Source organism: Erinaceus europaeus, chromosome 16 (assembly GCF_950295315.1).
Source record: "Erinaceus europaeus chromosome 16, mEriEur2.1, whole genome shotgun sequence".
NCBI lineage: Eukaryota > Metazoa > Chordata > Mammalia > Eulipotyphla > Erinaceidae > Erinaceus > Erinaceus europaeus.
In genome coordinates this window covers 11689066-11714506 of record NC_080177.1, presented here as the reverse complement: position 1 = coordinate 11714506, position 25441 = coordinate 11689066, and the positions used below count along the sequence as shown (strand labels likewise).

General features: G+C 37.2%; 1 protein-coding gene across 3 annotated transcripts in view; it reads left to right on the top strand.

Annotated features, from left to right (window-relative positions):
• Positions 1-25441, top strand: part of UBR1 (ubiquitin protein ligase E3 component n-recognin 1) — a 127803-nt gene that overhangs the window by 35199 nt on the left and 67163 nt on the right. For all 3 annotated transcript variants that reach the window (XM_060174488.1, XM_060174487.1, XM_060174489.1), the window contains 15 exons: positions 1575-1637; positions 2072-2195; positions 2499-2606; positions 3658-3746; positions 7697-7795; positions 8879-9036; positions 10654-10753; positions 11550-11678; positions 13953-14133; positions 16935-16996; positions 18143-18253; positions 18810-18875; positions 19360-19461; positions 19967-20030; positions 24680-24804. In XM_060174488.1, coding sequence (XP_060030471.1) covers positions 1575-1637; positions 2072-2195; positions 2499-2606; positions 3658-3746; positions 7697-7795; positions 8879-9036; positions 10654-10753; positions 11550-11678; positions 13953-14133; positions 16935-16996; positions 18143-18253; positions 18810-18875; positions 19360-19461; positions 19967-20030; positions 24680-24804 — 1581 coding nt within the window. The remainder of the gene's footprint in view (positions 1-1574; positions 1638-2071; positions 2196-2498; positions 2607-3657; positions 3747-7696; positions 7796-8878; positions 9037-10653; positions 10754-11549; positions 11679-13952; positions 14134-16934; positions 16997-18142; positions 18254-18809; positions 18876-19359; positions 19462-19966; positions 20031-24679; positions 24805-25441) is intronic.

Genomic DNA, 25441 nt, shown 5'->3' with positions numbered 1-25441 from the left:
CAAAAGGGCAAATAAATAAATATAAAAAATCAAGATTGTCAACTTTAGTTTTTTTTTTTTTGTAATTGAATGAGTGAAAAAAGTATGCATCAGTTGTCGAAAGTTGATTCCTTCTGACTTCTGGCTTTTAGGTTAGTGTTGATAAAAATTTCAGTTTTTTTTAATGTACATTCAAAGCAAAATGTGCTCCTAGCAGTAGGAGAGATAGCATAATGGCTATACAAATAAAACCGCCATGACTGAGTCTTCAAGGTACCAGTTTTCTTCCTAGATACCATAAGCCAGAGTGACAAAAAAAAAAAAAGAAGAAGAAAAAGTTAAAGGTTCTGGGAGTTGGGTGGCAGTGCTGCGGGTTAAGTGCTGGTGGCACAAAGCTCAAGGACCGGCATAAGGATCCCGGTTCCAGCCCCTCCCCTGCTCCCCATCTGCAGGGTAGTTGCTTCACAAGCGATGAAGCAGGTCTGCAGGTGTCTATCTTTCCCCCTGTCTTCTCCTCTCTCCATTTCTCTCTGTCCTATCCAACAACGATGACATCAGTAACAACAATAATAACTACAATAATAAAAAACAAGGACAACAAAAGGGAATATATAAATAAAATCTTTTTAAAAAAAAAGGCTCCTCAGGTATATTGAGGGAATATTAAGCTAATTTTGCTGCAGAGTGGAGTATAATATATTACAAGAAACAATTGGACATTAGAAATTATCTAATTTCTAACTGATCAGTGCAACAGAATTGAGAGCCCAGAAGTAAGCCCCCAAACCTATGGACATCTAATCTTTGACAAAGGTGCCCAGACTATGAAATGGGAAAAGCAGAGTCTCTTAAGCAAATGGTGTTGGAAAAAATGGGTTGAAACATGCAGAAGAGTGAAACTGAACCACTATATTTCACCAAATACAAAAGTAAATTCCAAGTGAATAACAGCTGAGGAACTGAGGAAGTGGCTCAGTGGTAGATCACATGTCCTATAAGTGCATGGTCCTAAGTTAGGACACAGCTGCATAAAATGATGAAACAATATTATCTCTCAAATATATATAAACATATGAATATGTAATGCAAAGAGAATCTCTGTAAATATATACAAATATATTTTAAACTAAAAGATAAAGAAAGAAGTGTAGATATTCTAGGGATTGAGGAGTTCATATCTTGACCATATTTTAACCTAGTAGTGGACCCTAACTGTATTTTGGAACTAATGTAGATAAGCTATCAGTTGACTCTCTTCTAGTAGTACTGAAATACTGAAGCTTTGTAAAAGTATTCAAAACATTTTTATCGTCTATGTATTTCCCGTCTTGTAGCATTTAGGCATCCAACAAATGACTAGTTAAAATCCTTTTTTTTTTTTTTTTTGACCAGAGAATTACTCAGCACTGGTTTATGGTGGTGTGGGGATTGAACCTGGAACTTTAGAGCCTCAAGCATGAGAGTCTCTTTGCATAACCATTATGCTATATCCCCCACCCTAGTCAAAATTTCTTTAGTAGGTCTCTGACTTCTGTGTTGTTTATTGTTTGAGATTGTCATTCTACTTCTTAGTTCTCCTGTTTGTTTGTAATTAGGGTCGCCGGGCTGTTAAAGCAGGAGTTTTTGCTGCTTGTCAGGAAGCAAAGGAAGATATAAAGGTAAATTTCTGAATTGAGGACTAGTGTAGAGATTTTTTTTTTAATTTCTTTATTGGGGGATTAATGTTTTACATTCGACAGTAAATACAATAGTTTGTACATGCATAACATTTCTCAGTTTTCCACATAACAATACAACCCCCACTAGCTGCTCTGTCATTCTTTTTGGACCTGTAGTCTCCCCCCCCACCCCCCACCCCAGAGTCTTTTACTTTGGTGCAATACACCAACCCCAGTTCAGGTTCATGTAGAGATTTTTTTTTTCAAAGAGGAATATGTATTAAAAGAACCCAAATTGAACACTTAACATTGTTGAAATGATTTAAACATGGTAATTTAGGATTGCAACTGTTACTGATTTCATTGATTACCTAGTTAAAACAGAAAAAAATTAAGTGAGTTATTTTTCCTTTAAATGTTTTATTCATTTGTAGAGCCATTCAGAAAATGTCTCTCAGCATCCACTTCATGTAGAAGTATTACACTCTGAGGTTATGGCTCATCAGAAATTTGCTTTGCGTCTTGGTTCCTGGCTGAACAAAATGATGAGCTATTCAAGTAAGCATATAACCTATTTTTTTTACTTATCATGAAATATGAGTTTTTAATTATAAAACGTTTTAAAAAATTGAGTATGAAACAAGTTTGTTTTCTTTTTTAGTTTATACATTTGGATTAATTTTTGTGACTCTATTTCAGATGCCATAGTTAATATTTTATTGGCTCTTGATTCTTTGATGCTGATAAAACTCTTCTTTGTTTTAGAAGGATTAATATTATTTTTTTCACATGTTACCATAGAAGAACATTTTCTGGAAAAATGCTATGAAAGTAAAAATAATGTGTTTTCTTCTGTTATAGGTGACTTTAGACAGATATTTTGCCAAGCTTGCCTTAGAGAAGATCCTGCCTCTGAGAACCCCTGCCTCATAAGCAGGCTAATGCTTTGGGATGCAAAACTTTATAAAGGTAATAGATCTCTGCTTATGGTGCTGGCCGTGAAGTAAAGGGAGATTATGACCAATATGTAGAGCTACCACCTCTTCTGTTTATTAAATCAGTGGTCTTCAGATTATTAAGGTTCACTGATAAATATGTATCCTGTATTAAATCCCAGGTATATTGCTTTAAAAAAAATTTTTTTTAATACCAGAACTGCTTAGCTCTGGCTTATGGTGGTGCAGGAATTGAGAGTAGAGCCTGGGACTTTGGAGCCTCAGGCGGGAGAGTTTCTTTGCATAGCCATTATGCTATCTACCCCAACCCTGATACTGCTTTTCTAATGACAGTGCTTTTTTAATTGGTTGGGGCCAGCGACAAAGATTGTATATATATTCATGTGTAGCTCTTATTAAAACTATGTTAATTTTCATTACAAATATCTGAAGAAGAAAAAGAGAAAAAAGTGAGTAAAAGGGGAGGCTGGGCAGTGGCACACTGGTTACACGCACATGTTACTAGGCACAAGGACGTGTGTTTGACAGCCCCTCCCCGCAGGGGAGAACGATGGAACAAGTCTGAAGATGTCTGTCTTTCTCCCTCTCTCCCTCCCCCTCCTCTCTCAGTTTCTCCCTGCTCTGTCCAATAAAACAGAAAAGGAAGGAAGGAAGGGAGAGAGAGAGAAAGAGCAGTAGATTCAAAATGCAGGGCAGGCACTGAGCCTCAGTGATAACCCTGGTGGCAGTTTTAAAAAAAAGTGAGAAAGGTTAAAAAAATGGAAAATAACTAGAGTAGGGGCTGTTTTGAATGAAATAGAAAAAGAATGGAGAAAGTTGGGAGAGGTAGAATGAAGTAAGGTCAAGTGGTAGAAGGGAATCAGAAAGAGGGAAAAGCAATACATGTTTGTTTTTTTTTTTTAAGTTCTAGCTATTAAAATATTAATGTGATACATGTTCCGTGTTTGAGTCCCTAAGATCTCTTGGAATTTGAAATATTTTTTACAATCTGCTGCTATAGCTGGATATATTTTTCTTCTCCCTCTGGTGATACTCTTATTACTTTCCTCCCGAATTATCTATAGGTGCCCGTAAGATTCTTCATGAATTGATCTTCAGCAGTTTTTTTATGGAGATGGAATACAAAAAATTCTTTGCTATGGAATTTGTGAAGGTAATAATGCTTTTTATAAGTAGATGTCAATAAATAGAAACTTTTTATATCTGAAAAGCAGAAACAAGGGATATTATGAGTCAAAAATTTTATAATTTATTTGTCAAAAGTTCACAGATGTTTCACTGGTGGTAGTATAGAAGCAGTGGTCAGGAGAGGAGATATGTAGAAAATGAACTACATTTTGCTTAAGTAGTTCAATAAAGCCTCATCACATTCACACATGCATTTATAAGTAAAATCATAGCACAAGCGAGTGACTAACTGAAAGGTATAGCATAGGTATAGAAGGAAAAGATACATGGTAAAGACAGTCAGGAATTAGATAAGCAAGAGTTATATTTATCTGGTTAAGACTAAAACATAAAGACAAAACATTTTCATGTCGTTTTATAAACTCATTATATATACCCCTGGTAATGCTATGTATATTGTCTGTCAAGTCAGAGTGCATGGTTATGTAGAACAGGGACTTTGAATCTTCTATACTATGCTTTTATACAGAGGTATCCAAAGCCATTGCTTCCCACTGGGTACTCTGTAAAAGTTAGCCAGAGCAGAGTTAGGACCTAGGATGAAATTCAAAGCAGATAGCAAAACAGTGATTGTAATAGGAAAATGATACTCTGGGTTAAGATACCTGCACTACCTGGACTTTGGTAGACTGTTTAAGGTCAGTGCGACATTTTAGTGTCTTAAAAGGTAATGACAGTTCATGATGCCAACTCTGCTGTTCTTGTAAAACCCTGTATAGGTAGAGTGTTAGACTTTATATGTGATGCAAAATGGCTCTCCTTCTTCTCTTTCTGTCCTCCTCCTTGTTTATTGCCACCAGGGTTGTCACTAGGGCTTAGTGCCTGCATGGGCAAACGCTAGAAGAAGAAGTGCCTGCATGATGAATCCAGTGCTTCTGGTCTCTCCCCCCCCCCATTTCTTTTCTTTTCTTTCTTTGTTGATAGAGATAAAGATCAGTTGAGAAAGAAGTGGGGGAAATGGAAGAGAGAGAGCAAGAGAGCTGCAGTACTGTTTCACCACTTAGGAAGCTTCTCTCTGTAGGTGGGTACCAGGGTCTTTTTTTTTTTTTTCTCGTATAGGACAGAGAGAAATGAGAGAGGAGGGGGAGAGAAAGATAAACAACTGTAGACCTGCTTCATTGTTTGTGAAGCAACCCTCTTGCAGGAGGGGAACCTGAGGCTCAAACCAAGATCCTTGCGTCTGGTACTACCTTCACACTATGTGCGCTTAACCTTTTTTTTTTTTTTTTTAATTTTTAAAAATTTTTATTTACAAAAAGGAAACACTGACAAAAACCATAGGATAAGAGGGGTATATAACTCCACATGATTCCCACCACCAAAACTCCATATCCCATCCCATTCCTGATAGCTTTCCTATTCTTTTTTTTTTTTTTAAGAAAGGATTAATTAACAAAACCATAGGGTAGGAGGGGTACAACTCCACACAATTCCCACCACCCAAACTCTATATCCCACCCCCACCCCTGATAGCTTTCCCATTCTCTATCCCTCTGGGAGCATGGACCCAGGGTCATTGTGGGTTGTAAAAGGTAGAAGGTCTGGCTTCTGTAATCGCTTCCCCGCTGAACATGGGCGTTGACTGGTGGGTCCATACTCCCAGTCTGCCTCTCTCTTTCCCTAGTAGGGTGGGGCTCTGGGGAAGCAGAGCTCCAGGACACATTGGTGGGGTCTTCAGTCCAGGGAAGCCTGGCCGGCATCCTGATGACATCTGGAACCTGGTGACTGAAAAAAGAGTTAACATACGAAGCCAAACAAATTGTTGAGCAATCATGGACCCAAAGCTTGGAATAGTGGAGAGGAAGTGTTAGGGGGTTACTCACTGTAAGCTCTAGTGTACTTCTGCTTTCAGGTATATTTTTTGCAGTAGTTTACGGATACGTGTGAACATATGCTCGCTCTCACAGAAACTGGTGTATATCTAGGTTTTGGGACTTTGTTAGAAAGTGAACCACCTGAGATGGAATTAGAGTATACTCTGAAAGGAAAGGTCTCACCCGAGTAATGAAGCTGAAGGGTTGTCATTCCACACGTGAAGTCTCTGGACACAGTCTGAAGTGAAGCATGTTGAGGTGGCAATCGTTGTGTTGATTAGGTTGTGATCGGCAGATGCAATATTATTTGATATGGATTGGGAGAGGCATACGGGAAAGTGGGCCCTATCCAAGGGGTTCCAGGACTGTGGGAAGTAGAGGCTCTATAGTGGAGATGTGAGGTTCCTGCTGTCTTAGGGTTCAAAAAGACAAAGGATAGTTAATGTTATCATCACATTATTTGGTAATTGGGTTAACTTTGAAAAGTCCTTTTGTTAGGGTTTGCTGTACAGTACCCAGTATCTTGTATATAGCTGTGCTATTGGTTGCTTCTGATCTACTTGGTCTAGGCTTTTGAGAGAGTCTTCATATCAATTACACAGTCTATATATTAAAAGGATTCAGTTTGTGTTTTGAAAAACTTCGAGACATACAATTAATTTTCCCCCTCTCGTATTAATTAACTAGTGATTTATATGACTACATTTTACTAGGAGTGTACATAAACACCATTCCCACCACCAAAAGAATGTGACCCATCCCTCCCACCCACTCCCACCCCCCACTGGCCCAGGAAGCTGCATGTCTTCCTCTCAGCACAGGGTTTTTACTTTGGTGCCCTACTTACAATTTGGTCAGGTCCTGCTTTTAGTTTCCCTTTCAGATCTTCTTACTCAATTTCTGTTGATGTGTGCCACCACCAACCCGAGGTACCAGGGTCTTTGACCTTGATTTTTGCACATGGTAATGTGTGCACTTTATTGGTTGCACCACCACCCGCTCCTAACATTTTTTTTTTTTTACAAAATTTAATCTCCATACTTAGATACTTATTTATACACCATGGCTACCTCTTCAACTCTATAGAAATGCTAGTGGATAAAATTAAATACTCAGATAAGGATCTAACAGTGCTTACACCTAAGGATACTTGATACCTGACAAGAGGTATCATTTTTGCTCTCCATTATGTCAAAGTTGGTTTTCAGATGGCACATATCCTTATGAATGAGAAGTTACTGAGGAGCTACATCTGCTTTGTTGAAGGCTAAATTGGATCTAGTTGATGTTCTGAGTTATAAAAGCTGTTAAATACTTCAATATAGTACCTACCTAATCACACGGGGGTAAAATCTGCTAAAGATTGCTCCAGGTTCTGTTTGGAGAAAGGCTATTTCCACAGTTTTGTGTGTTAGCTTTTGTACTTCTCTTATGGTTTTATTTTAATGAGAGAGATATAGAGAGAAAGACGCAAACACCAGAGCACTGCTCAGCTCTGGCTTATGGTAGCATTAGGGTTTGAACGCCAGAGCTTGGAGCCTCAGGCATGAAAGTCTTTTGCAGTCTCCCCAGCCTTTGTTTTTTAAGTTTTCACTTCTGGCTTTTCTAGATTGGATAACTTCATCCATTTGATCTTTTTCCTCCCTCCCTCCCACACTCCTTCCCTGTTTTCCATCCTTCCTTCCTCTTCCTATTTATTTTTAATGAGAGAGACCAAAGAACTGTTCAGCTCTGGTTATGGTGGTCCTGGGTATTGGACCTGGAACCCCTGGGCCCTCTGGCATGTAAGTCTGGTAAGCGACCAGCTGAACTATCTCTCCAGCCCATTTTTTAAAGATCATTTTAATTTTTTTTTTAAATATTTTATTTATTTATTCCCTTTTGTTGCCCTTGTTTTTTTTTTATTGTTGTAGTTATTATTGTTGTTGTCATCATTGTTGGATAGGACAGAGAGAATTGACCAATCTCCCCTCAATAAATAGACACTGAAATACTTGTTATCTTATACATAAGAACAAATTTGCAACAAGTTTGATAATTGAGTTTTTAAAAGTTGTCAATAATGTTTTAAGATTGAGCCTCTGCTTTTTATGTCTTCCAGTATTATAAACAGCTGCAGAAAGAATATATCAGTGATGATCATGACAGGAGTATCTCTATAACTGCACTCTCAGTCCAAATGTTTACTGTTCCTACTCTGGTTTGTATCGAATATTTCTTTACACCCTTACAGTTTTTTAAAGAAATTTACTTAGTGTTTCATCAAATAAAAATTATGTCAGCATCAGTGTTGAGCTTGTTCTCTTTGGAGAATTGTATAATACTTCAATAGTGTGTACATATGAATAATTGGTTAGTGATAACCAAGAACTAGGTAACTTATGGAGTGGGGATACTATCTTTGTCCAAAAATCATGATCCCAGCAGGTAAACTCCAGAAATCCTTTCTCAGCTTCGAGAGTAACTTAAGCACTGCATCTTTTTAACACCTAAGCTTACATGCATATATTTATTCTTCTTTAATTATTGGGAGGTGGGGTAGTTAAGGTTAAGCAAAGGAGGAGGAGAGTTTTGACTGTAAAGCATTTACTTGAGGTGGTGTTACATAAACCACAGAGGAGAATGAAAGACCTTTCTTCCTTTCTTTTTTTAAAGCCAGAGAGTGAGATCACATCTTTTTTTTCTTTCTAAGGAAGATACATCACAGCATTGTATTGCTATTTATGATATTGCTTGTTTTGCCTTTCTTGCTTTTTTTTTTTTTTTTTTAATGCTGGGTGTTGAACCCAGGGGCTTCACCCATGCAAGGTGTTTCCTCTACCACTGAACCACCTTCTGGCTCTCTATTTCCTTTTTGCATTTCTTCTTTTCTTCTTTCTTCTGTACAGTTTGGTCATTTATCCCTGCTTTCTCTTTTCTAAAGGATGAGAAAGAAAACTTGAATTGGGAAGGGGATACACCAGAATAGATACTAATAAAATTTTTGACATTTATATCTGTGCTCATTCTGCTCTGTTCATTGTGTGATACCAGTGGTTAGCATTTATGTAAATTACTTGTGCAATGGAATTGGGGTGCCCAGAAAGGTACTTGCTACCTACTGATAAATAAGAAATTTTTCATTTCAGAAAGTAACTTATTAGAAATTACCTCATGGTTTAATTAAGGGCTCTTGTTTTCTCAATAAACATGTATTGGAAATAAGCTACCAAGTGAATAAATAAACTACACCCATACTATGATGACTTAATACTAAAGATAGCATGCTTAAAATATTCTACAGGCTCGGCATCTTATTGAGGAGCAGAATGTTATTTCTGTCATTACTGAAACTCTGCTAGAAGTTTTGCCTGAGTACTTGGACAGAAACAACAAATTCAACTTCCAGGGTTATAGCCAGGACAAATTGGGAAGAGTGTATGCAGTAATATGTGATCTAAAGTAAGTTAGATCAAAAGGTGAGGCTACCTGTTAAAAACAGTGAGCTTATTTGTTCTGTCTTATAAGTAAACTTCTGGTTATTTTGGTTATATATATAGAGTTCTCTTAATGACAGCTAGCATAAAGAACTCTTACAGTCTTATGTTAATCAGTGTTTTAAGTAAAATCTTCTCATAAGGTTAACACAAAGTTATAAAGTAGGTACTAAGAAGAGAGAAGGACTCATCATAGGAACTAAGGTTGCTTGGAGTCTCTAATGAATCTTCATCTTAATTACTTTTTGGGAGTTATCACTGGGGCTTCACTGCTCCAGGAAGATGTTTTCAGATATAAACATAGCACCAAAATTTCTTCCTCTTTTTCTTTAAGTTTCTTTTTTCATTATAGTTTTTTGGTATGATCTTTATTTATTTGATAGAAACAGCCAGAAATTGAGAAGGAAGGGAGTGATAGGGGAAAGACAGAGAGACTTCTGTAACACTACTTCACCACTTGTGAAACTTTCCCCCTGCAGGTGGGGACTGGGGGTTTGAACCTGGGTCTTTGTGTATTATAACATGCTCAGCACCAAAATTTGTTTCAGTATAGTGGAGGCAGTGCTTGAATCTGGGTCATATCCATGACACAAAAAGCTCACCATTCCAAATAAAACAAAGGCATTGCATCCTCTTAGATCAAAACTAAACACACACACACATATATATTCACTGATTTTCTGTAAATCCTACTGCTTGCTTTTGGGGCAGAAGCATTACTTTTTTAATATTTATTCCCTTTTTTTGCCCTTTTTTTTTTTTTAACTGTTCTAGTTATTGTTGTTATTGATGTCGTCGTCGTCGTTAAATAGGACAGAGAAATGGAGAGAGGAGGGGGAGACGGGGAGAGAAAGATAGACACCTGCAGACTTGCTTCACTGCTTGTGAAGTGACTCCCCTGCAGGTGGGGAACTGGGGGCTCAAACCGGGATCCTTACTGATCCTTGTGCTTTGCGCCACCTGCACTTAACCTGCTGCACTACCGCCCTACTCCCCAGAAGTATTACTTTTAATATACAATAAACATTCTATAATTTAACAAACACTCAAAAAGTTGGCACAAACAACATACATCCTGCACTGCCATTTTAACATGCACTTTCACCCAAAGTGATCTCAGCTAGCCTTTTGGACAAAGGGTGTAAAAAGTCCTAGAAGCCCTGAGCTATGATTGTCCAGCTGTGACAACGTAGCTTACATTTAGGTTTGCTTAATCAGACTGTCAGGCTTAGCTTTGAAATCTGCTTTTCATAGAGCACTAATTTTTTGCAAAACTGTAAATAAACTACATTAAGCAAAATAATTCTAGCTCTTTCCATAGTTTTCTAATTACCCTAGGAAATTAGAAACTATAATTCTGAGGATTTGGTGTTATAGTCTTGGGAGTCTTAGAAGTATCTCAGAATAAGGAAGTGAAATATTTCTTTAAAAAAATTGCTAGTGAGGAAGAAGAAGAAATAACCATAGCACCATTCTGGTACATGCAATGCCAGAGATCACACTTGGGATCTCATGCTTGAATGCCCAACCCTTTTTGCATTACATTACCTTCTATGTCAGAAGTAAAATATTTCTTTTTTAGGTATATTCTGATCAGCAAGCCCACAGTATGGACAGAAAGATTGAGAATGCAGTTCCTAGAAGGTTTTCGATCTTTTTTGAAGATTCTTACTTGTATGCAGGTATGACAGTTCTTTATACATGAGTAAAATTATTTGTTTAAAAAAATGCAGCATTTCATTTTTTAAACAAATCATCTTTTTGTTTAAGAATATATGTAGCAAAATAAAAGTAAGATTTGAATAATGGTTTACTGGTTCTGTTTTAATAGATCTCTCTGTATACCTTAGTTAACTCCTGCTATTCGTATCCATGCTCATCGAATCGTTCATATGTGATCCTATGATAATCTCTTTCCTTGCATTAACTCTTTTGGACCAAATTCACTCTTATGAGTTAGTTGATGTTATTAGTCCTACTTTATATGTTATCAAGAAACTGAAGCCTAGAACTTACATGGTAGGGTCACAAAGTAATAGAACTGGTGTTTGAACCAATAGGTTATGATCTTATTGTAACAGTTATGTTAAAAAGCTGAGCATGAGGGAGTCGGGCGGTAGCGCGGCGGGTTAAGCGCAGGTGGCGCAAAGCACAAGGACCGGCAAAGGATCCTGGTTCGAACCCCCGGCTCCCCACCTGCAGGGGAGTCGCTTCACAGGTGGTGAAGCAAGTCTGCAGGTGTCTATCTTTCTCTCCTCTCTGTCTTCCCCTCCTCTCTCCATTTCTCTCTGTCCTATCCAACAACAACAACAACAATAATAGCTACAACAATAAAACAACAAGGGCAACAAAAGGGAATAAATAAATAAAATACATATTTTAAAAAAAAAAGCTGAGCATAGGTAAATCTTGGCAATTTTAAAGAAAGAAAGTTGGCTTGTATGTATGTAAGTTAACTACTACTTTTTTTTTTTGCAGGGAATGGAAGAAATCAGAAGACAGGTTGGGCAACACATTGAAGTAGATCCTGATTGGGAAGCTGCCATTGCTATACAGATGCAATTGAAGAATATTTTACTTATGTTCCAAGAGTGGTGTGCCTGTGATGTAAGTGGAATCTGTTAATGTGTTAGTAGTAAAAATCCTTTTTAAGTGTTCTAACCATTAGATTTGCAACTTCTATAATGTAACATTTTGTTATATTTTATGTTTTAAGCTTCCAAGAGGGATTTTCTGAAAATTTGTTTGACCTGAGAGTTTATGTTTCAAAATAAAATTAGTATGAGAAAACAAAAGTTTTGCGGACAGGTGATGCATATCTGGTTAAACATACACACTAGAAGTGCACAAGGACCTGGGTTCAAGTCCCTGGTCCCCACCTGCAGAGGTGAAGCTTCGTAAGTGGTGAAGTAAAGCTGCAGCTGTCTCTCTCTCTCCCTCTCTATCTCCCTGTCCCCTCTCAGTTTCTTTCTATCTCTATCCAATAACAAAAAAGAAGAAAAAAGTCTCTGAGGGTTACCTTTGACTTACTTTCCCTACCACACTCATCCAAATTTTTTGTCCTCCTAAATTATCTTACAATTCAAATTTAATTTCTATGAGTTCATTATCACCACCCACCACTACCCTGGCTGCCCTCATCTTAGTTGACCCATATGACCTCACATATAGAATTTGTAATAATTTTCTTGTCAGTTTCCTTAACTTCTAGCATGACCCTTCACAATCTTTTTTTTTTTTGTCTTTTTAACACTTTTTTTTTAATTAAGAAAAGGATTAATTAACAAAACCATAGGGTAGGAGGGGTACAACTCCACACAATTCCCACCACCCAATCTCCATAACCCACCCCCTCCCCTGATAGCTTTCCCATTCTCTATCTCTCTGGGAGAATGGACCCAGGGTCATTGGGGGTTGCAGAAGGTAGAAGGTCTGGCTTCTGTAATTGCTTCCCTGCTGAACATGGGCGTTGACTGGTGGGTCCATACTCCCAGTCTGCCTCTCTCTTTCCCTAGTAGGGTGGGGCTCTGGTGAAGCAGAGCTCCAGGACACATTGGTGGGGTCTTCAATCCAGGGAAGCCTGGCCAGCATCCTGGTAACATCTGGAACCTGGTGATTGAAAAGAGAGTTAACATACGAAGCCAAACAAATTGTTGAGCAATCATGGACCCAAAGCTTGGAATAGTGGAGAGGAAGTGTTAGGGAGGTACTCACTGCAAACTCTAGTGTACTTCTGCTTTCAGGTATATATTTTGCAGTAGTTTATGGATACGTGTGAACATATGCTCTCTCTCACAGAAACTGGTGTATATCTAGGTTATGGGACTTTGTTAGAAAGTGAACGACCTGAGATGAAATTAGAGCGTACTATAAAAGGAAAGGTCTCACCCGAGTAATGAAGCTGAAGAGTTGTCATTTTTAACACTTTTTAAAAATTATCTTTATTTATTTGATAGAGACAGCCAGAAATCGAGAAGGAAGGTGGAGATAGAGAGGGAGAGAGACAGAGAGACACCTCCAACCCTGTTTCACCATTTGCAAAGCTTTCCCCCTGCAGATGGGACCGGGGGTTCGAACCTGGGTCTTTGTGCACTGTAACATGTATGCTCAACCAGGTGCGCCACCACTGGCCCCATAATCTATCTTTTTAAATGATATTCATTGATTCTTCTTGAAACACTGTGGTGACTATATTATTATACTTCAGATATTTTTTATAGTATTTGTATGCTTATGCCATGACATATTTCCAATTTAATTGTTGATTTTATCAAATTTCCTTTGACTTGACTAGCTTTTATTCCTCCAATGAATAAATAGGAGTGCTTCCTTTACTTCTGTTTTATTTATTTATTTATTTATTTATTTATTTTTACCAGAGCACTGCTCAGGTCTGGCTCAAGGTGGTACGTGGAATTAAACCTGGAACTTAGAGACTCAGGCATTAGAGTCCTTTTGCATTACCTTTATGCCATCTCCCCAACCCTGTTCTGTTCATTCTATATCCCTATTTAAAGCACCGCCTTATCTTTTCCCATGTCTAATAATAATAATAATAAATATATACATATTTTAGGTCCTACTGTGAGGTTGTTCTCACAAATATCTCCCCAATTGTTTTCTGATTTCCCCCTCTAAGGTTTATACCATTTATTATGTATGTAATTTTATTTATATTACATTTATTAGGTATATATCTAAGTTTATAACCTTTACATCTTACATTTTTTACTTTAATTATGTGTGTCTATATTTCTTACTGGTTTATGATATATATGTATATATCATTTTGTGGTTATGCTTATGACATATATATTTGTTGAATTATATGACAAAGTGGGTCACTTGTCAATTTATTATTACATTTTAATTTTTCTTTAGGAAGAACTCTTACTAGTGGCTTATAAAGAGTGCCATAAAGCTGTGATGAGGTGCAGTACAAGTTTCATGTCTAGTAGCAGGACAGTAATACAGTTGTGTGGTCATACTTTGGAAACTAAATCATACAGAGTATCTGAAGATCTCGTAAGCATACATCTGCCACTATCTAGAACTCTGGCTGGTAAGTGGTTTTTCTTTTTCTTTTTCTTATTATTTTCATATTTTTATTTTGCTTGCCTATTAGCTTTGTTTTTTGACTTTTCAGAGTAGTAGAATCATTTCTGTTTTAGGTCTGTGCTCAGTGTGTACAGACTTAGAAATTATAGTTACGATCTTTCACTGCTATTGTCTATCAGAGAGGTGGTGCCAAAATATTTCTTACCTAGACTTTTTGTTATCTAAGTTGACTAATCAAAATTTACAGCCTGTAAGGATTAACTTGATAACTCATCTCCCAACCTAGTCAGAAGATAGCCAAGTCTTATTTTTTTTAATTTTTTTAATTATCTTTATTTATTTATTGGATAGAGACAGCCAGAAATTGAGAGGGGAGTGGGTGACAGGGAGAGAGACAGAGACACCTGCAGCACTGCTTCACCACTCCTAAAGTTTCCCCCCTGCAGGTGGAGAATGGGGGCTGGAACCCAGGTCCTAGTGCATTGTAACATGCACTCAGCCTGGTGCGCCACCACCCAGCCCCAGATAGCCAAGTCTTTTTACTATTCTCTAACCCTCTTTTCTGTCAGATTTCACCAGTGTGTTTGTTTATGTCGCTGTTTAGTTGCATCATTAAAAAAGTAAATTACAATAATTTTCCATTTCATTCCCACAAAAATCAATAACTTTATTAAAGAGTATTTATGAAGGGACTAGGGAGATGGCATAATGGCTATGAAAACAACTTTCATGCCTGAGGCTCTAAAATCCCAGATCCAGTTCCCAGCACCACCATAAGTCAGAGATGAGCAGTTCTCATGTGTGTCTTCCTTTCTTTCTTTCCTTCCTTCCTTCCTTCCTTCCTTCCTTCCTTCCTTCCTTCCTTCCTCCCTTCCTCCCTTCCTCCCTTCCTTCCTTTTTTTAAATTTTTTAAATTATTGGCTTTATTTATTGGGTAGAGACAGCCAGAAATTGAGAGGAAGGGGGAGACAGAGAGAGAGAGAGACAGAGACACTTGCAGCCCTGCTCTACCACTTATGAAGCTTCCCCCTGCAGGTAGGGATGGGGGCTTGAACCTGGGTCCTTGCACTTAGTACTATGTGTGCTTAACCTGGTGCACCACCACCTAGCCCCAGTCTTTCTATCTCTATATCTCTGTCTCTCCATCATTAAAATTAGGATATGAAAATTTTTATTGAAGTAATTTATTTATAGCATTACATAGCCTCTACTTATTTTTCATTGTGGTGTAATATATATGATTTACCATTCTAACCATTTTAAGTGTATAATTCAGTGGTATTAAGTATATCCACATTGTTGTATGTCCCTCACCATTGCCCATCTCCAGAACTTCTTTTCATCTTTCTAAATTGAGACACTACCCATTCAGCACAACTTCCCATTATCTCTCTCTGAAGTTCTCAACATTTACTTTATATTTCTATGACTGACTACTTTAAATACTTCACATAAGAATAGTCATATACTGGGCAGAGGGTAGATACCATAATGGTTATGCAAACAGACTCTCATACCTGAGGCTCCAACATCCCAGGTTCAATCACTCACACCACCATAAGCCAGAACTGAACAGTGTTTTGGTAAAAAAATAAATAAAATAAGTTAAATTAAATTAAATTTTAAAAAAAGAATAGTCATATACTAAACTTTTAAAACAGGTTTATTCCACTTAATGTCTTCAGAGTTTATTCATACAGTAGTATATATCAGAATTTCTCTAAGAGTAATATTCATATATATTGTTTATTCATACACTCACCATATATGTTTGGATTGCTTCTACGTATTGACGGTAGTGAGTGATATGCCATGAATATGAATATGTATAAATTAATTAAAAGTTCTTGCTTTTAGTTTATTGAAGTATGTACCCACTAGTACAACTGTTGAATCATATGATAATCCTATTTGGAAATTGTGAGGAATTGTCATACTGGCTTTCCTGCAGGCGTACCACTTCACATTCCCAGTGGCCATGCACAGTGGTTCCAGTTGCTCTGAATCTTTTTTTTTTTTTAAACAGTAGCTACCCTGAATGTGAGGTGGTGTCTCATTTATCTCATTGTGGTTTTGATTTCCATGACTAAAGGTTTTGAGTATCTTTTTATGTGCATATAGGCTATGTGTATCTTCTTTGAAAAATGTCCATTCAAGTCTTTTGCCCATTACTTAGTTCTTGTTGTTGTTGAGTACTTGAAATTCTTCATGTAGTCTGATTATTAACTACTTATCACATGAATGTTTTGCAGTATTTTCTCTCTCTTTCTGTAGGGAAACTGGTAATGTTCTTTGCTACATAGAAACATTAAATTTTGTTCGTGTAATTTATTTACCCTTTGGCTGCATTTTCTTTTGATGACGTGCCCAAGAAGATGTTTCCAGACCCAGTGTTGTTGTTTTTTTGTTTTCCAAAGAGATTTGCAGTTTTAGCTTCCATGCTAGATCTTTAATCCATTTGTAGTTAATTTTTGTATACGGTATAATTGACTTGTGCTTATATTTCATTTCTAGCCTTATAAAGGAAATGCCTAGATTAGTTTTTCTTTCTTTTGGTACTTAGGATGAATAGAATAATTATATCTTTAAAGACAACATTTTTACAAAATCTGTAAACACATCCTGCATAGTATAGGTCTGAAATATTTTAGTAATATTGTTTTAAAATTAGAAAGCAGAATTTTGCATTTCTGGTATCTCTTAGTGGGTATATATTTAAATCAGTCATGTTTTTAAATTGGATGAGTTAACCAGGAAACAGTTCAACTATGTATAATTCCTTTCTCATTTGTATTTAACTATTAGGTCTTCACGTGCGTTTAAGCAGGCTGGGTGCTGTTTCAAGATTGCATGAATTTGTGCCTTTTGTAAGTGACTTTATTAAGTGTTGAATTTCTTTTATCTTTTTTTTTTGCCTCCAGGGTTATTGCTGTGCCTCAGTGCCTGCACCGGGAATCCACTGCTCCTGGAGGCCATTTTTCCCATTTTGTTGCCCTTCTTGTTCTTCTTATTGTTGCCATTGCTATTGTTGTATTTGGATAGGACAGAGAGAAATTGAGAGAGGAGGGAAAGACAGAGGTTCGAGAAAGATAGATAACCTGCAGACCTGCTTCACGGCTTGTAAAGCAACCCCCCTGCAGATGAGTTGCCTGGGGCTCAAACCAGGATCCTTGGGCCAATCCTTGCACTTCACACCATGTGCACTTAACCTGCTGCACTACCAGCTGCCCCCCCCTCCTATTTTTAAACACGTTGGTGATTAGTTGGAGAAAAAACAATAATTTGAGTATTAAGTGTTGATTTTCTTATATCCTATTTTTAAATACCTTGGTTGGTTAGCAGGAGGAAAATAATTTAACACCCACCTAAATACTTTCCCTTGGGGTCGAGTAGTGGCACACCTGGTTACGTGCACACTTTACAGTACGAAAGGACCCAAGTTCAAGCCCCTGATCCCTACTTGTGAAGGGGGGAGGCTTCACAAGTGGTGAAGCTGAGCTGCAGGTGTCTCTTTCATTTTCTATCTCCCCTCTCTTCTCAGTTTGTCTTTGCCTCTATCCCATAATAAATAAATAAAAATATTAAAAATGTATTTAAAAAATAATTTCCCAGTTAGAAACTTTATTTTATTTTAATTCATTTATTTTACCAGAGCACTGCTCAGCTCTTGCTTCTGGTAGTGCAGGGGATTAAACCTGGGACTTCAGAGCCTCAGGCGTGAGAGTGTCTTTGCATAACCATTATGCTATCTACCCTTGCCTCCAGTTAGAAATTTTATACCTGTATATAGTACATTGAAATCTGTATCGCAGGATCTTAGAGTTACTGAATTCAAGACTTTCCATTTTGTAGATGAAAAAACTAAGCAAAAATATATGAAGTACACATATAGTACTACTCTTCAGTTTGTGTTTAACACATGCAGACACGTTAAATACAAACTGAAGAATAGTACCATAACTCACATGTGTGCCCTCTGAAAAATAATGAAATTGACCTCACTCTTGTTTTAGGCGGACTATAAGGTAGAGATCCTAGTGGAATACCCTTTGCGCTGTCTGGTATTGGTTGCCCAGGTTGTTGCTGAGATGTGGCGAAGAAATGGACTCTCTCTCATTAGCCAGGTATGTCAAGACCTGAGATTCACATTTATGAGTGTTTTTATTTTCTCATTGTTTTTTCTTTTATATAACTTGTCTTATTCCCTGAATTTTGCTGAGTACATGCTTTCTGTTCTCTCATGTAAGCACAGAGATGACAGTATAAATACTTCTTTTAACTTAGACATGATTAGATGAAAGCCAGTAGTACCTTCAGAAACCTGCCCATTAGCAAAGATTTTTTTCCTGAAAATTACTTAACTTGTCTATAGTTTTGTGAACCTATTTAAATTGAAGGTAACATTGTAATTTTAACTTATGTTGTAGAATAAATAAAAAGTGCTTGTAAAGATACTCCTTAGGAGAATACATCTTTCTATAAAGTGTTTTCATGCTATATTTCTTCATTTTTACTCTTACAAATTCCTTAATGTGATCCACAGTAACTTCTTCTTCTTCTTTTTTTTTTTTTTTGCCACTATCGAGTTCTTAGAGTTTCTAATCTATAGAAAGTTTTAGGAATTATTTCTGTTAGGAATTGCTTTGAATTAAATAACTTTTAGCATCTTGTCTTTTATAGGTATTTTATTATCAAGATGTTAAATGCAGAGAAGAAATGTATGATAAAGATATTATCATGCTTCAGGTACTTATTTAAATGACTTCTGAAACCTTTATTAATCTGTCTTTTTAAATTCCTTCTATTAAGTTAAAATATTGTAATTATTTTATTTTTACTTACTTGAAATGTTAAAATTGGGGGCTGGTTGGTGGCATGTCCAGTTAAGAGCACATGCTACAATGTGCAAGGACCTGGGTTCAAGCCCCGTGGTCCCCAACTGCAAGGGTGAGCTTCACAGTCGATGAAGGAGTGGTATGGGTGTCAAGTCTTTGTCTCTCCTCTCTGTCTCCTGATTTCCTCACATTTCTGTTTCTATCCAATAAGCAAATATATAGATAAAATGTTTTTAATGTTAAAATCAAATATGTCATAGAAACAGAAGAGGCTACTTAGATTATATTCTGCAATATTATTTTATGTATTTTTCAACCATCAGAATAGAGTTATTAAAGACAAAATGTCTCTTCATTTTATAAATGACACTTGTGATGCTCTATTTCTTTAACAGATTGGTGCATCTTTAATGGAACCCAACAAATTCCTATTACTGATACTTCAGAGGTATGAACTTGCTGATGCTTTTAATAAGACTAAATCCACAAAAGACCAGGTGAGCAGTATAATACATTGCTTATTAACATTTATGTATGAATTAATTCCAAAGCAGATACTACTGTTGGTAGTTTATTATTAAGTTCTTATTACATGCCAGGTATTATGAACTTTGTTGCATTTGATGTCAGAAATAAAAAAAGAGAAAAATTATTCTTTTTTTTAAATTTATTTATTTATTGGGGAATTAAGAAATTATTCTCTTCATAATACTTTGTTGCTGTAGTCTGAAGGGAAATACTGGATTAGGTGTGTTATTACTGTAATTCAGAAAAAAAATTTTCTACCAGAGCATTGCTCAACTCTGGTTTATGATGTTGCTATATAAAAACATGGGACCTTAAAGCCTTAGGCATGAATATCTTTTTTGTTTTTTGCATAACCATTATGCTCACTCCTAGACCCCTGAAGATACATATATATATATATATATATATATATATATATATATATATGTTTTACAGAATCTTTTGGATTTTATATAACTAAATCTTCTTCCACAGGATTTGATTAAACAATATAATACACTAATAGAAGAAATGCTTCAGGTCATCATCTATATTGTGGGTAAGATAAAACATGTTTTTTTTTTAAATTTCTTTTTATTATAAGATCTTATTTATTAATGAGAAAGATAGGAGAGAGAGAGAGAAAGTACCAGACATCACTGGTGCATGTGCTGCCAGGGATTGAACTCAGGACCCCATGCTTTTGAGAGTCTAATGCTTTATCTACTGTGCCACGTCCCGGACCACTTAAATTTCTTTTCATTAATTTTTTTTATTATTAATAGTATGTTACAAAATATATGTGTATAGTTCCACACCACACCCACCATCAGCGTTCTCTATCCCCACCTTCAAAGGGGCTAACCACCATAGTTCTCACAAGTATTGGAAACAGTTTGCTTATTTCCTCTTTTCCTTATCCTTCACCTCCTCCTCCTCCTCCTTTTTTTGGCAAGTTCATGTGAATCAGATCTCTAGATTTCACATAAGAGTGAAACCATCTGGTAGTTTTTCATCTCTTTACTTATTTCACTGAGCATAATCATCTCCAGTCCTATCCATTTTGTCCCAAAGGACACATCATCTTTCTTGATTGTACTGTAGTATTCCATGATATATATATCCCAAAACTACTTTAGCCAGTAAGGAGGAGTGAATCTGTTGGAAATGAATTCCATTAACAAAAATGGTCATTTTTTTTTATCTTTATTTAGTGCATAGAGACAGCCAGAAATAAGAGGGTCAGGGGAGATAGAGGGGGAAAGTGACCGAGAGACACTTGGGGCATTGCTTCACAACTCGCAAAGCTTTTCCTCTGCAGATGGGGACAGGGGCTTAAACCTGGGCCCTTGCATATTATAACAGTCATTCTTTGACTTAACCATAGAAGTCTTCAGATAGGGGCCGGGTGGTGGCATACCTGGTTGAGTGCACGTTATAGGGCGCAAGGACCTGGGTTGGGTTCCAGCCCTCCGTCCCCACCTGCAAGGGGAAAGCTTCACAAGTGGTGAAGCAGTGCTGCAGGTGTCTCTCTGTTTCCTCTCTCTATCTCCCCCTTCCTCTCAATTTCTGGCTGTCTCTATCAAATATATAAAGATTTTAAAAAAAGATGTCTTCAGATCTCTTTATCAATTTATTTCTGTTTCTTTACTCTTTTTGTAATAACCTTCTTATGCTATCATAGGACTTCATTCACAAGTTATAGTACTGAGAATCACCTAGAGGAGAGCATGGTGCACTACTCATTCATACTGAGGTCCTAGAGGTCACAGTTTCAATTCCCCATACCATCATCTAAACTTTTTAAAATTCAAATACACACACACACACACACACACACACACACACACACACACACACACACACACATTTTCCCCTTCTAATTAAAGAGAGATATATAAAGACCAAAGCACTGCTCACCTTTGGCTTATGGTAGGGCTGGGGATTGAACCTGGGAACTTGGAACCTCAGGCATGAGTCTTTTGCAGAGCATTGTACTGTCTCCCCAACCCCGATCATCTAAGCTTTGAGCAGTACTCCAGTCATTCTTTCTTGTTCTGTCTTTCTCTTTCTCTCTCATGAAGAATAAATAATATACTTTAAAAATACATTACTCCATTAAAATCAATAGTGATATAGTCCAGATCCTGCAAACCTTCTTGAGGCAATGAGAATTAGAAGCTGCTGACATCTGCAAAGTTCCCATTACTTAGCTATTTTTTATACTCATCTGAAACTTTTAAGATTTGATCACATGAAATTCCAGGGATCAAACTCTGAACCACAGATTTAAGAGTCCAATACTTTATCTGCTGTGCCACCTCCTAGACAGCAGCCCTGCACCCTTCTGGAGCTTATATTAAGTTGAAAAATAAAAACCTTATCATGTTATTATTTCAGCAATGCTAATCATCTGATGAACACTGCTGCCTGTTATCTAAAGAGTCTGTAAGAGAGGTTTTTTTAAGTGTCATTAAAATATTTTCATAGGGAGAAAGTTTTTAATAAAGATTTGCTTTCCTTGTTTTGAGAGAAAGACATTGGACCTGTATATGTAGTGCCGTGAATTAAGCCTGGGGTGTCAGATACATGAGTCCTGTGCACTGCTCATTCTTTTTTTTTTTTTTTTTTTTTTTTTTAATAAAAAGGAAGCATTGACAAAACCATAGGATAAGAGAGGCACAACTCCACACAGTTCCCACCACCAGAATTCCGTATCCCCTCCCCTCCCTTGATAGCTTTCCTATTCTTTAACCCTCTGGGAGTATGGACCCAAGGTCATTGTGGGATGCAGAAGGTGGAAGGTCTGGCTTCTGTAATTGCTTCCCCACTGAACATGGGAATTGACAGGTTGATCCATACTCCCAGCCTGTCTCTCTCTCTTTCCCTAGTAGGGTGGGGCTCTGGGGAAGTGGAGCTCCGGGACACATTGGTGGGGTTGTCTGTCTAGGGAAGTCTGGTTGGCACCATGCTAGTATCTGGAACCTGGTGGCTGAAAAGAGAGTTAACATACAAAGCCAAACAAATTGTTGACCAGTCATGAACCTAAAGGCTGGAATAGTGCAGATGAAGTGTTGGGGGGGGGTCCTCCATTTTGTAGATAGCTAGTAGGCATAGTTTAGTTATATTCCAAAGGACCTGTGGCTATGCTTTTTTTTTTTTTTTTTTTTTTTTAGTTTTTAATCTGTTTATTTTGAATAGAGACAGAAAGAAATTGTGAGGGAAGGGGAAATAGAGCAAGAGAGAGAGACAGAGAAACACCTGCAGCCCTGCTTTACCACTTGTGAAGCTTTCCCTCTACAGGTGGAGGCCAGGGGCTTGAACCCAGATCCTTGTGCATTGTAATGTGTATGTTGAATGGGATGCACCACCACCTGGCCCCGCACTACTCATTCTGTTCATTCTTTTGCTGCTGGAAAGACATTTTACTTTTCTTTTAAATTGAAATTTATTTTATTTTTTATTTTTACATAAAGACAGAGAGGCAGTGAGAGTGTGAAAAAGACCACACTGAAGCTACCTTCAGTGTGATTAGAGCCAGACTCCAACCCGGGTTGTATACATGATACAGCAGCACACATCCACATGAGCTGTTTCACTGACCCAAGACACTAAACTTTTAAAAATTTGTGTTATTGATTACATATATGAGAGAGTGAGACTTTCACATGAGACAGTGAAAGAAATATAAGCCAGAGCAACACTCTGATATGTCCTGTGCCAGGGATTGGACCAGGAACTTCAGATGTGCAAGTCCAGCGCTCTACCAGTTGAGCTATTTTTAAAAATATTTATTTATTCCCTTTTTTTGCCCTTCTTGTTTTATTGTTGTAGTTATTATTGTTGTTGTTATTGATTTTGTCATTGGATAGGGCAGAGAGAAATACAGAGAGAGGAGAGGAAGACAGGGAGAGAAAGATAGACACCTGCAGACCTGCTTCACCGCCTGTGGGGAACCAGAGGCTAGAACCAGGATCCTTACGCCGGTCCTTGTGCTTTATGCCACCTGTGCTTAACCCACTGTGCTACTGCCTGACTCCAGAGCTATTTTTATAGCTGCTAAAAAATACATTAAGGTATTTTATTTCTCAGTTTTCATTTTATTTTTTCTTCAGTAACTAGTAGAGATCTCTTTTTAAAAATGTATTTTTGAAAAAAACATCTGATTGAAAAAAATGTATTTTTATGAAAGAAGCCAGAGCAGTGCTCAGTTCTGGTATATAGGGTGCTGGAGCTTTAACCTGGGATCTCAAGTATGCAGGTCCTATAGTCTGTTACTGACTCTCTCCCTGGACCCTGAGGAATATCTTGAAAGAAAAATTATTATTCAGTGATGACCACAGTTCATTCAATGCCATTTACTTTATTTTCTGTAGTAGAAATCCTGAAATAGGGGAACCAGGCCATGGTACGCTCAGTAGAACATATTACTGTTCATAGGGTCTGGGTTCAAGTTCCCACCTTATCCTACCTGCAGTGGGTAAGCTAGATGAGTGGTGAAGCAGTGCTGCAGGTGTCTCTCTTTCACCCTCTCTACGTCCTTGTTCCCTGTCAATTTTGGTTTCTATCAAAAAGAAAGAAAAATAAATGGATAGTGGGAGCAGTGCATGCAGGCACTAAGCTCCAGTGATGACTTTGTTGGCAAAAAAATAAAGTAGTAAATAAAAAAGAAGAGGAAAAGGAAGAAGGGGGGGGGGAAGAAAAGGAAACTAAATTAATTGAGGAGCCTTGTTTATAATGTGTGAATATGTTTATGAATACTTTGTGTATGTTTGTGTTTAAGCATATTAAGAACTGTGCTCTTCAGTTGAATTTTCTTCCTCTTCCAGCAAACAGAGCTTTACTGTTCATGAAAAACATGCCCAAATAATTTTTTTAAATAGTTTTATTTATCATTGAATAGATACAGAGAGAAATTGAGAGAGGAGGGGGAGATAGAAAGGGAAAGAGACAGAGACACACCTGCAACCCTGCTTCACCACTTGTGAAGCTTTCCCCTGCAGGTGGGGACTAGGGGCTTGAACCTGAGTCTTTGTGCGCTGTAATGTGTGTGTTTAACCAAATATACCACCACCTGGACCCCCAAATAATTTTTTATTCCTTTCTCAGACTTAACTGCAAAATTCTGTGTATAAGTATTCCTGGAGGAAAGAGATTTGAATAGAAAGCAATTAATTGTTTTACTTTTTCCTTTCATTGTTTGTATAGGAGAGCGTTATGTACCTGGAGTGGGAAATGTGACCAAAGAAGAGGTCACAATGAGAGAAATTATCCACCTGCTTTGCATTGAACCCATGCCACACAGTGCCATAGCCAAAAATTTACCTGAGAATGTAAGTCTAGTTGTTTTGTTTTACTTCTGTATTGAACTTTATTCACCTCAAGATGGAACTGTACTTCTTTAATTAGAAGATATTTCAGATTTTAGGAAAATTTATTTGGTAAATTTTGCAGGTATAAAACTGTTAACACTGAAACTGTAAACCATCATTATTCTGCAACATACTTTTAATTCTGAACTTCTGGGCATTAGGAAACCTTTTACAACAAGAAAATCCTTGACTTTTCTTTTACTTTTTTGTTTACTTTAAAACCAGATTTTTTTTTTTCCCCAGCAGAAAAAGTATTCCCTGAAATACTGAGATTATATGGATAGTGTGATAATCTGATTCTTAGGAAAGTCAGATATCAATTTTTTTCCCCAGATTTTGTTAGGGACAACACTTATGGGAGATAATAGTGAAGGATTTGGGGGAGGCTGGGGGAGCAATTGGACTGTAATGAAAGTTTGAGTTCAGGAAAGTAAAAAGAAGCTAGACTGTTAGGCTGTCTAGTCAAGATTTGATGCTTTCCATGTCTCCCAAAATGAAACAACTTTAGTACCTTCATGGCTGCTACAGATAATATACATGTTTTTGCACATATAGGTGTTGAAGTGATAGGATGATAAATCTCATATTTCTTTCCTAA